The 12,798-nt window shown below is 38.4% G+C and overlaps 1 protein-coding gene across 2 annotated transcripts; it reads left to right on the top strand.

The window, feature by feature from the left end:
- The first annotated feature begins 218 nt into the window (after nucleotides 1–218).
- On the top strand, nucleotides 219–4,802 carry LOC145167185 (uncharacterized). 2 transcript variants are annotated; one of them, XM_079086295.1, is made up of 5 exons: nucleotides 219–340; nucleotides 896–1,173; nucleotides 1,356–1,478; nucleotides 3,432–3,722; nucleotides 4,477–4,802. In XM_079086295.1, the coding sequence occupies exons 2-5, from the start codon at nucleotides 910–912 to the stop codon at nucleotides 4,684–4,686; spliced, it is 888 nt and encodes a 295-aa protein (XP_078942421.1). In that variant the 5' UTR covers nucleotides 219–340; nucleotides 896–909; the 3' UTR covers nucleotides 4,687–4,802. The 2 variants fall into 2 exon arrangements, with proteins under 2 accessions (XP_078942421.1, XP_078942429.1); XM_079086303.1 differs by lacking the exon at nucleotides 219–340 and adding an exon at nucleotides 441–649.
- Nucleotides 4,803–12,798: the final 7,996 nt, after the last annotated feature.

The raw sequence follows: 12,798 nt of genomic DNA, 5'->3' as shown, positions 1-12,798 counted from the left end.
AAATCGTCAACGGGCTTACTCTATCTGCGATTTTGATGACTATTTTTATATTTTGGATTTTTTTTAGCTATTTTGTACAAAGTAAATAACTAAAATAGCTAATTTTATAATTTTCTCTTAGATTTTATTTGATATCCCTAATCCTTAATATAAAAAAAAATATATATGAAACGATAAACATTAAAATTAAAATGAAGGCGACTTTGGTCATAGATTCATAGTTGACGACTTTTTCGAGTCTTCCACGCACACACTAGTAGAATCAACTCCTTCAAATTCTCCTTTGCATCATATATCGCTTTTGATCTCCATCGATTGGATCTCCTAATCTTTGAAATCCGTAAGAATCTCTGCTCTTCTTTCATCATGTATACTAGGTGTCCATAATATTGCTCTACTTTCTACCGTTGACTTTTCTGATTTTAGTCTCGTTTTAGCCCTAGGAAATTCTTGGTTTTAGCCCTAGGAAATTCTTGCCTTCGATTAGATGATAATTGCTTCGTCAATATGTGTATCTAGGATTAATTTCAGTTGTTTACTCAAAATCGAACTGTGAGTTTATCTTTGTCTATTTCAGCCGTAGCAAATCTGTATTGGCAACAATAGCATGTTTTCACTTGCCATAATTTGTCACAAGTATTGAAAATCGGTACGATTTTAATTTTAGTAACAGTCGTTGCCAAATTTTCAAGCTAAAATCGCTTATTTTCCTGGTGATAGTTACAGCCATCTGATGATACTGATTTTGATGACTAAAAATTTCTCTATTTGTCATTGTTGAAGGGAGTATTAGATATTCAAACAATAAGCTCTATATAGGAGATTAGTAGTAGAGTTGAATTAAGCATCTTTGGGACATATGGTTTTGAGAAGTTTTATCAACTCTTTTGTGCAGGTAAATAGTGAATCATGGATTTAAGTAAGTTCAATCGTGAAGAGCTTACACTATTGGGAGCTGGTGGTTGCACTATGCTTTCACTGCACTTCACATTTCAACTTGCTTCACAGCATCTTTATTACTGGAAAAACCCAAAGGAACAAAAAGCCATAATCATCATCATTCTCATGGCTCCTGTTTATGCTGTTAACTCTTTTGTGGGTGTGCTTGATGTCAAAGGAAGCAAACCATTTTTTATGCTTTTGGACTCTGTTAAGGAATGCTACGAGGCTTTGGTATGTGGAATTTATTTATTTCATTTTTTTCTTTTAATCCTTTGACTTTAGGGTGTGTTTGGTTGCCAAATGGATGGAGTTCAATTCCATTGGAATCCTTGAAATTCAATGTTTGATAGATTTTTATTCTTTTACCACAATTCTGAATTTCTGAAAGAAAGTTATTGGATTTTTAATTGCAGGCCATTGCTACGTTTCTGAGTTTACTTTATAGTTACTTGAATATCTCCATTAGCAAAAATATAGTTCCTGATGAAATTAAGGGAAGAGAAATTCACCATTCTTTCCCAATGACTCTATTCCAAGTGAGTTCTTCTTTTTTCCTTATTAATTTCATTACATTTAGTATCATATGCTTTTGTCACTGCTTCTTGTTGCATAAAATTGCCCAATCCAATTCCAATTCCATTTCCATTTCCATTATGTTCTTCTTAGGCATCTTATCATTGTTCTCATAATATAAAGAAGACAGAAGACTAATAAACTTTTGGCTTTTTGTTGCAAAAAACAATCGTTCTTATAAAAGACCAAAATACCAACACGATTCATAAGGACGAGTTATTTTACATTTATTTTGTGAATAAATGCAAATTGTACTTGGATATCTTTTATTCCAAGACAATTCATTTCACAAATTACGAATTAATATAGAAGTCCATAGTTATTTGAAGCAATTTATTACAATCTTGAAGCTAAGTGTTACTATTTTTGACTCAAAATGATTGTTCTATTATGTTTTTATTGCAATTTAGTGTCTAACCACAAATGTTAATGTAGATATTAGTTATTACATATTAAGGTGTTATTGACTTATTTTCTTTTGACTTAATGGACTCAATGGAGAGATGACTTACTCCAATAAGCTATATATGAGAGTTTCCCTTTGATTTGATGAAGAAAGAAGGCTTAACATATATAATCAGGGAAAGAAAGACTTTTTTACAAATTTGCCATCGTATATTTTTTTTCTTTCAATTTTCATTTTCTAAATGTGCCATCATTTTCTTAAATATCTTACAAACATCATTTATCTAGACAAAACTTAATAACAAAAAAAAGGTGTTTTTCCTTTTACTTGATGCAAAAAGAACAACTTAACATGATCCCTTTACATACTAACTTTTTACAAATTTTCATTGATTTAGTTTTGGGTTTATTACATAAAAGACCCTATATATTGTTTTTTTTTTTTCGGATTAAACCTCAAATTTATTTATTTAAAAAAAAGCCCTTACATTTTTCTATTTTTTCGATTTGGTCCTTTCATTGTTCCATTTTTATTTTATCTTTTTTCTAAAAAAGCCCTTACATCTTTGTATAAAACCGGAAGATTACGGGTAAACTGCTGAAACGGTCAAATCGAAAATAATGTAAAAATGTAAGGGCCTTTTCAGAAAAAAAAAAATAAAGTTGAGATTTAATCGGGAAAAAAACCCAATATATAGGGTCGATTATGTAATCAAGGGTTAATCTCATCAAATACCTTATATTTTGTGCTTTTCCCGGATTAAACCTCAACTTTATTTTTTTTTCCTGTATTTTTTCATTTTTTCCAAAAAAACCCTCAACTTTGTGTTTTTTTCCGAAAAAACCGTCACACTTTACAAGTTTTTTCGGAAAAAAATCGACTAAAACGACCACGCCAGATCGAAAAAAATGAAAAAATAGGTCTTTTTCATGAAAAAAAAATAAAAATAAAGTGGAGGTTTAATCTAGAAAAAAACACAAAATATAAGGTCTTTTATGGTCTTTTATGAGATTAAGTTTGTAATTAACCCTTTAGTTTTTTCTTTCCATATCTTCTATATGCTTTTATTAAGAGTAAATTACACGAATGGTCCCTATGGTTTGGGATAATTTGCGCGTTTGGTCCCTAACTTATTTGTTTAACTCGGGAGGTCCCTACTATTTGTTTTTGTTACGTGTTTGGTCCCCACTGTTTGTTTTTGTTACGCTCTTGGTCCCTGTCTTACCTAAAAATACTATTATTTAAATAGGGAAAAACGGTGGGGTAGGTAAGGTGAGGGGGTGGGGTGGGGTGGGGTTGGGGGTGTATTTATTTAAATAAATTAAAAAATCAAGGGCAAAATAGTCTTTTTAGATAAGACAGGGACCAAGCGTGTAACAAAAACAAACAGTAGGGACTTTCCGAGTTAAAAAAATAAATTAGGGACCAAACGTGCATATTACCCTAAACCATAGGGACCATTCGTGTAATTTACTCTTTTATTAAACATGATTTAATTTTTGTTGTGTAGCCACGTACAACTCGTCTGAATCACCAAACCCTAAAACTTCTAAAGCAGTGGACTTGGCAATTTGTGATCACACGGCCCACATGTTCATTTCTAATGATCGGTTTGCAGTTACTTGGAATGTATCCGAGTTGGCTAAGCTGGACGTTCACCATTATTCTCAATGTTTCCTTTTATGTGGCTATGTATTCTTTAGTTGTCTTTTACCATGTTTTCGCAAAGGAATTGGAGCCACACAAACCACTCGCTAAGTTTTTATGCGTCAAAGGAATTGTCTTCTTTTGCTTTTGGCAGGTAAACTTTTTACTTTCTTTAACACCAAATTGCAAGAAATAGCAATGTACTTTAATAGTTTAATTGCTTTGTTTATTATAACATCATCATACTTTCATTTCTTCTAATAAAAAATTTACCCAATTATATTCGAATAGAAAACAATTTCTACTGCTATAATAAGAAAAAGATTGCAAGTACAATGTTTTGTATTTGGTTAACATTGGTATTATTGGGTATATATATATTTTTTAAAGAATCAAAGTACAATCTCTTATTAAGAGAAAAAAATGAAAGTAGAATGCTTAACAAAAATAAATGAAAGTAAGATGCTATAACAAACAAATAAATGAAAGTATGTTGCTATTTTTGGCCTTTTAGCCCTATTTTCTTTGGGTTAAATACATGAAATAGCAATGCATTTTCATTGATTTGTGTATTATAGCATCCTATTTTCATTTCTTCTTTACATCATTGCACTTTTTAGGGTTAAATGCACGAAGAGAATTTAAATGTACCATGCTCTAAAATTAATAGACTGAAATGAAAGTACAATGCCATAACAAAAAAAATGAAAGTACATTGTTATTTCTTCATTAAAGGAGTATTGCTATAATGAGTAGGTATTTCAAAAAACAATGTCTTAATAAGAAAAAAAAAGTGTGAAAATACGAGGTTATAACAGAAAGAAACGAAAGTAAGATGCTATAATAAATAAATAAATAAATAAATAAATGAAAGTAGGTTGTTATTAATCATGTACAACTTTATTCAGGGAGTATTGCTCGAAATCCTAGTGAAAACGGGTGTAATAAAATCACATCATTATTGGTTAGACGTTGAGCATATTGAAGAAGCTATTCAAAATGTTTTGGTGTGTGTTGAAATGGTTGGATTTTCGGTTATTCAACAATACGCGTTTCATTTTGAGCCTTATAGTGGAAATGTCCAATCGATGTTGCAAAGGGGGAAGAAGAACGAGTGATGTTTAAACTGTATCATTTTTGTTTTGATTTTATTTTGGTGTTAAAGTTAATGTTGTACCATTATGTTTTCGATTTGTTAACACATTAGTTTTTATAGATTAGTGATCTTCTCCAATCATTGGTGCTTCTTTCTCATCTTGAATTACTATTATTACATATATACACATGTATGTACACAATGTGTTATAATTAAAAAAAGATAAAAATATACAAATGGTCATTGTGGTTGACAAAAGCCAAAAAGCACCATGACTAGTGCTTATGGGAATATTTTACACCGATGATTCTTGTGGTTTCAAAAACTCGCACCGGAGTCTATGCTAACATTGTTAGAAGACAAGGGCTAAGTATATATGGAACGATCATTATACGCTTTATATGATTTTATTTTATTCAATTGGGGTCTTGGGAAGCCAAAGAAGGGGTTGTGAAGGTGGTGGTTGTGATTGTTGTGGTTGTGGTTCGAAAGATTGATGGTAAACGAAACCGTGTTGAAATTGTTGTTGATACGGCAGGAAAACTTGGAATTGTTGAAAAAGTGGTGTGCTTGTTGGACAGGGGAAGCGGTTTGGAGCAAATTTACAAAACCACCTTAAGGTGATTCCATGGTCGGGAATTGATGGGGAGTTGTATCTAACGCAAAAGCATTATCGGGTTTGCAGTTTCGATAGATTTTTGTGTGTGTGTGTGTGTGTGTGTGTGTGGGGGGGGGGGGGAGGGGGTATTTTGATTGGGATCCATGGTTTTTGGTTGTAAAGAAAGTTGTGTGTAATTGCTTAATAGAGAAAGAGAATAATGGTGTAAAAATGAGGTTGTATGGTATGATATGTATAGGTAAAATGGTTGGTAATTTTTTTTTTTTTGAAAACTGGTCGTTCAACGGCTAGTCGAAGTTTGAAAATTGTCGAGAAGCACCGATTGGGCGTTGCTTCTTGTCGTCGTCACAACGATTCTCCATGAAAACGCCCGGCCACGAATGGTCAGGGTAGTGTGCACAGAAAACGCTCGTGGCCACGTAGACCACGAGTCGGTTCGTCCTCGGTATTCCGAGTGGTCTAACCACTAATGTGATGAATGTTGTAACATCTCAAAAATCACAACAAATTTTAACTTATCAAAACAACCCATTTACCACAAGAAGTGTTTACAAAATCATTGTTTCTAAACATTATTTAAAATCATAGTCTCTCAAGATCCAATCAACATAAAACCAAGGATGTGTACTGTCACGCCTTCGCCTTGCCACGGTCCTCAGAAGTACCTGAAACAAAACTAAAACTGTAAGCCAACACTTAGTGAGTTCCCCCAAAGTACCACCACGTAAACATAACAAATAACAACATGCATATATAGCCTTCAACATGAGTGGACCGCCTCACTGGGCCTTCAGCCTATCTGGACCGCTCTTTGGGCCTTCGACCTGACTGGTCCGCCTCGCAGGCCTTTAGTTTATCCGGACCGCCCTGGGTATCTTGGCTTTCAGCACAAAGCAGGATAGCCTCAACTCAATATACCATCACATATCAACATATATCATAACAATCAATAGCTAGCATATACAAAGTAGTCACATAGATCTAACAGATCACCATAGCATAGCAACATCCTATATACCAGGATACAGATCTAACAGATCACAACAACATAGCAACATATGGTAAACCAAGATGTCAATCAAATGGGCCGGCCTTGGTGCCTTCGACTCGTAAGTATGGTGAGGAAAACTCACCTCACAGTCTGACGAATAGGTGATCAATACTTTGCTCCCAAATACCGGCTCAACCCAAATCCTAAATGTCAAAACATTACCCATTCTAGATTAATAACATTTTCCCAAAATACCCTTGGTCAAAACTGGTCAAAATTAACAAGTCAACTGAGTCAACACAACCGAGTTAACTCAGCCGAGTCGACTCAGGTTTCGTACGCGGGGTGTACTCTGGAGGTATGCAAGGCGTACAAGCTGTCCGAGGCATCGGAGCCAGATCTGCGTACGCGTAGCATACCCTTCGGTACGCTCAGCGTACGCAACAGTTCACTTCTTAACCTATTAAGACCTTATTTCTCCGACTTAACACGTCTAATTGCAGATCCAAGGCCAAAATACCATCAAGAGTCATAAAATTTTCAACTTTATGACTTTGCATGTCCATTAAGTGCTTAATACACAAAATCTCAACATCTTAATGCCTTAAGACCTTCTATAGCATGCATAGAGTGAAACTAAGCATCAAGACCACATTTTTATGACTCAAGACCCCTCATAAGGTCTGAAAGGATGACTTATTTGGTCAAGAGCATGTCATGCTCAAGAATCACCATATTTGGGACCAAAAATGCCCTAAATGAAGAAATGACTAGATCTACAAGATAGAGTGATCAAGTTATGAACTTTTTACCTCTTGGAAGTTACAACAAGTAGGGAATCCCAGATGTAAGTTGCTTCCAAGCTTCAAGGTCCTTGCACCGACTTCTTCTTCTTCAAGAACACCAACAAAGCACACAAATGAGCTCAAAAGCACTCTTCTCACTTAGGGTTTGCTAGAGGGTCGAATTCTCAGTTGAAGGCTAATTAGGGTGAAGGTCTTGGGCCATAAAGTTGTTTAAATAACGTGAAAACCCTAAAATTTAGGGTTTGGAACCCTCACACGTACGCCTTGCGTACGAAGAGTATGCCCAACGTACTAGGTCTCTCGCATGTACGTCATGCGTACGAAGAGTACGCCCAACATACTAAAGCATACTAAATTCTGGCTAGAATTTACCAAAATGCCACTTTGGGCCATTTTGCACCCTTTCTCATGCACAAGGACTAGAATGAAATGTTTATCCATACATAGGGCTAAAATTGAAATTACATAAACATCGGGATATTACAGATGTCATCTCATCACCACAACCAACCACTAAACATATGATATACCTACCACTAAAACACCACTCTATATCATTTTTTTAATTAAATTTAAATCAGAAGTACAATAAAACATATATTTCTTTTAAAACTATTTTTCATTCAATAAAAAAGACGCGACATTAATTAAAAAAAAACAATTTAAAATAAAATGCAAGAAAACAAAAAAATTTGAAACATAATAAACTACCTATAATCCTAGTTTATTTTTTAAACTAGTCTTTCTACTTTGGGGAATCCTTCAACTTTAGCCAAACTTTGAGATATAAAAAAGATGTAACATCCCAAAATTCAAGACCAAAAATTTCATTTTTCATTAAGTTATTATATAAACCAATAGTACAAAAGCATCCATAATATTAACTCATGTCAAAACCAGTGTGTAAATAATCAAGCATATCATCATAACATAATATCAGAGTATAATCCCAAGGATCTCATGTGCGGAAAACATAGTGTGATGCGCTACGATCGAGCCGACTCCTTTCCTTTGAAAACAATGTACCTGAAACCAAAACTGTAAACCGTAAGCACGGAGCTTAGTGAGTTCCCCCATCATACCACAAACCATACAATAACATACTGCCAGGCAACTCTGGGGTGCCTAACCTACCCTGCTGAGCATACCGGGGTGCTTAACCTACCCCACTGTCAGGCATACCGGGGTGCCCGACCTACCTCATATCAGGCATATCTGGGTGCCCGACCTACCCTCCGGTGTATCTCAACCGGTTACGGGGTCTATTTCACCCCTACCACTACCATATAATAACATATCATATATATCATAATCTGTCTAGCATAGCTGGGTACTAAACTACCCCTTCGGCCCTATCGACCGGTAACCGGGGACTATTCCCCCTACTACCACTATCACATAACATCATATCATGCTAGCACATAAAACATATCAGATAGTGGCTAACCAGACAATTATCTAACAAACAACTCCTACTAGTGGGCCGACATTGTGGCCTTAGACCCACTTCTACTGGAAGGTAACTCACCTCACACTGCTGAAGTCCCGTAGACACAATCCCAGCTGCTGGATGACAGATTCCCGAACTGTCAATATCAAAACATCACCCAATTAATAATTGGGTTCCAATACATAACCATAAATCCATGCTTGGGGTAAAAGGCTGATTTACCCCAATCCTAGCTTGATCCAAGCCCAAGGCCCAATCCAAAGGCCCACCAGTCAACTATGAGTCAAAGCCCAACATATGGCCCAATTTTCCAAATTGGGCCCCAACCTTTACATGGTCTCACTCTAAGGCCCAACCATTTATTCCGGTCCAACATTTGACATTCCAATGTCCCAATATCATATAATCATTAAGGCCCAAACTATGGCCCAATTTTCCAAATTGGGCCCAAACCCTCATATGGGCCTTACCCTAAGCGCATCAACATATTCTAGTCTATATGATTATTCTTGGATGGCCCATTAATAATCCAATTACCAAAGCCCAACTCAAAGCCCAAGTGAAATTAGGGTTTTCACATAAAATGATGATTAGGGTTAAGTTTTCCTACTTAACCCATTAAGGACTTAATCCATTGACTCCAATATTGACTTAGGTTGATTGCAAATGATTATTAATTAATATATTAAGTTTAGTGAATAATTCAAGTGCGGTCCCGATCAAATTCCCAAATTAGGGTTTCACATAAAATGACAATTAAGGTTAAGTGTTTCCCACTTAACCCATTAAGGACTTAATCCATTAAGTCCATTACTCTACTAGATAAGTCATATGGTGTGATTGGGCTTAATACACAATTCCATTCCAATGGCCCAAAAGTGGGTCCCGATAAGTCCAAGCCTATAAATCCAATATTAGGGTTTTCTAAACTTTAATTAGGGTTTCCAATCCCATCTTAGCCCAATAGGCCCAATAGCTAGGTATTTTGATCAATTAGGGTTCATTAGGCCCATTAGGGTTTTAGTCCCTTTGTCTAAACATCCAAACGAGTCACAAACCAAACAAGGCACACCACCACCCGACACGGCGGCCGGTGGCGGCAGCCACCACCTCACGGTGGTGGTTTTGACTTTCTTTCCATTATTCTACTTTCCTGTTACAATTTACAATGCTCAAACTCAAATAACCCACACACACTAATTTAAACACACACACAGCCACCCTAGTGGTGACCGGCGGTGGCACGTGGCGGCAACCACCACTGGCTTTTCCTGATTTTCCGGCCAAACAACACCATACACACAAACACACCAATAACGGAAACAAACCCACCCATGCTTCTGTTTACAAGCACCCAGCCACCCTCCCGGTGGCGCACGACGGCGGCAGCAACGGTTGACAGCGGTGTTGACGGTAAGAACCACCATGGCCGGGTGCCATGGTGGTTCTTCACGACCTTACTCGGCAGAAGACTTACCCACGCGAACACAACAGCCCCCCCTGGGATGATAAACAATAACCGAAGCAGCAAAGAGGAGTACATAGGCGGCGGTCCCGTCGCCGGAACGTAGAAATCACAAGAACGGCAGCAGCAAAGCGGCAAGATCCGACATCGGCGGCGACGCGAGATGGCAGTAGTTGCAGTGGCTAGAGCAGCGACTTGAGTAACAGAATCGAGCCAAACGGCGGCGGCACCGAAGATCAAAGAAGCGGAGGTGGCGACAGCGCACTTGATGAAATAGTCGAATGGCGGTGGTTACAACGCCGAGACCTACAGCAGTCCCTCGACCGGTCCTTCCCGAAGCAACGTCGGTCTCAGCGGTTCTTCTCGGCAACACCGACTTCCGGCTACGGTGGAGATGGTGGCGGCTGGACGACCTCCGATGATAGCGGCTGCTCCCATCAGTTAGGGTTAGGGTTGGACTGGGGGTGACGGGTTATATACCCCGATCCCCTAACTGATTCCCATAATGACATAAGTAGTCCCTCTCTCTAGAAATATTTTACAAACTAACCCATAATTTGCCCTTTCAGCCCTCCACACTAAAATCCATTACAATTTAAGTCTGTAATTTACCTTTTTAACCCTGCCTCCTGAAATCCTTTACAAATTTGATCCGGAATTTACTCTTTAGCCCTTAGCATTCCAAATTCTTTCCAAATTAAGTCCAATGATCACACTTCGGCCATGTTAACATTTTTAGTCCCTCCTCCTCTCATTCATGTCAACTTAAGTTCCAATAATTACCACGGAGCCGCTGTCTTCATAAATATTTACAACCTAAATCCGGATTTCACACTTTTAACCCCCAACTTTTAATATAGTAACAATTAACTCCTCGAGACCAACACCTTGCTATATAATTATTTATTTTAGGGCTACAATTCATTCATTAATTTGTTTATTTATTTAGTAAATAAACATGGTGTTACAACTCTCCCCCACTTAATTTAGATTTCGTCCTCGAAATAATTCCTTACCATTCCTTACACACCCAACCACTCTAGTAACATGGTCACCATCCTGGGCACACCCTAGCCTTTCCAGGATAGCCGTGACCAATCTTTGCAACGCCCTAAAATCCGCAGGGGAACGAATTCCTCGCAACAAGATCACATCTACTCCGTCTGAAATCTGCTGTCTTGAGATGGTCCGCTTCCCTGACAGACCACTCATACTGAATCATTGTCGTTGAATCCAATCCGTTTATCCCTTAGCTGACTACTCAACTTCTAATAGCTCGAGGTTCCCACTATAAAACAAGATCACAGACCTAATTATCCCTGCATATCATTTATACTTGGCCTAGGCTCAACTAATCCCACTGTGACTGACTTGTCACTACCCATTTCAACCAGCTATTTTGTTCGTACTTGCAACCTAAACACAAACGCTAACACCGCCCAAACTCTGAACTGCCCGAACACTGAACTGCCTGAAGCAGCATGTTGCCTCATGACTGCTTTCCGAAATCTACCGAGACCTGCCTGGTCTCAACTCGCTCGCCAATCATCTGAAATATCAGGTTACGACCCGGCACCGAAGCCAAAGGACTCCCTAGTTAGTCGCCTCACATGACTTCTAAACGAAATTCTTCTCTGGAACTAGTTGCCACTAGTTATCATGCCACTACGACTCTAACAACTTTCTGATCTAACCGATCGGGTCTATGCATCGAATCCTGTCATCATCAAATCCAAGACTAAAAGTGTTTGCTACCTGACCAATGGTAGCCTTATATCTCAAACGACCTTACACAATACATTGCTTCCTTGACCTCATAACTGTAGTGGCGTCCCTACAGTCTTATCACTGGCTCCACTAGATCTAATCCATCTGGGAAATCCCAAAATCCAATCCGTGGATTTGCCACATCCTCACTACTACACCCGAATTGGTGGGTACTACTGTTCCTTCCGCGTTCTAACAACATGCTCATGCCATCTACCAACCTAGTGAATGCTACGGCTACACCCGCAGTCTCACGACACTCTATCACTATCTGCCAACCTCATGAATGTTACGGCTACACCCGCAGACTTACAACACTCTATCACTTTCTGACTGCTAGTGAATGCTACGGCTACACCCGCAGACTTACAACACTCTATCACTATCTGACCGCTAGTGAATGCTACGGCTACCCCCGCAGTCTTACAACACTTTCCATGCTAACTGACTGCTAGTGAATGCTACGGTTACACCCGCAGACTTACAACACTCTAACACTATCTGGCTGCTAGTGAATGCTACGGCTACACCCACAGACTTACAACACTTTCCATACCGGTCGAACACGCACTCGACCTAACACACCACTGAACTTGAGTCCTAACCGGAACTCTAACCTGGTTCCTGACACCTGCTGTCTGAGAGTCTCGAAGGTTGTTTGCTGCTCAGGCCCCCAACGAAAGGCCACCGACTTCTTGGTCAGTCGGGTCAAAGGAACCGCAATCTCGGAGAAGTCCCGTATAAATCTCCGGTAATAACCCGCTAGACCCAGGAAACTCCGTATCTCAGCTGGAGACCTCAGAATCTCCCACTGTATCATGGCCTCTATCTTGGCCGGATCAACCAAAATACCCTTCTGGTTGACAAGGTGTCCAAGAGATTGCACCTCGCGCAACCAGAACTCACATTTGGAGAACTTTACAAAAAGTCTCTCCCCCACTTAGATTCGACTCAGTCTTCACGGTACGCGAGAATTGAAGGATTCCCAATCCTTCTCACTTCCTAATAGTCCACTACCGACAATCTGAGCTTACCA

This window comes from Lactuca virosa, chromosome 1 (genome assembly GCF_052849685.1).
Source record: "Lactuca virosa cultivar CGN04683 chromosome 1, Lactuca_virosa_CGN04683_v6, whole genome shotgun sequence".
Taxonomy (NCBI): domain Eukaryota; kingdom Viridiplantae; phylum Streptophyta; class Magnoliopsida; order Asterales; family Asteraceae; genus Lactuca; species Lactuca virosa.
This window is presented reverse-complemented; position numbering and strand designations above follow the sequence as displayed.

Excerpts from the sequence above, each read along its gene's own strand:
- LOC145167185 (XM_079086295.1), top strand. The coding sequence starts at position 910 with ATGGATTTAAGTAAGTTCAATCGTGAAGAGCTTACACTATTGGGAGCT. Across the intron at positions 1,479-3,431 it reads TCCCAATGACTCTATTCCAA|CCACGTACAACTCGTCTGAA; the intron begins GTGAGTTCTTCT and ends TTTGTTGTGTAG. Across the intron at positions 3,723-4,476 it reads TCTTCTTTTGCTTTTGGCAG|GGAGTATTGCTCGAAATCCT; the intron begins GTAAACTTTTTA and ends AACTTTATTCAG.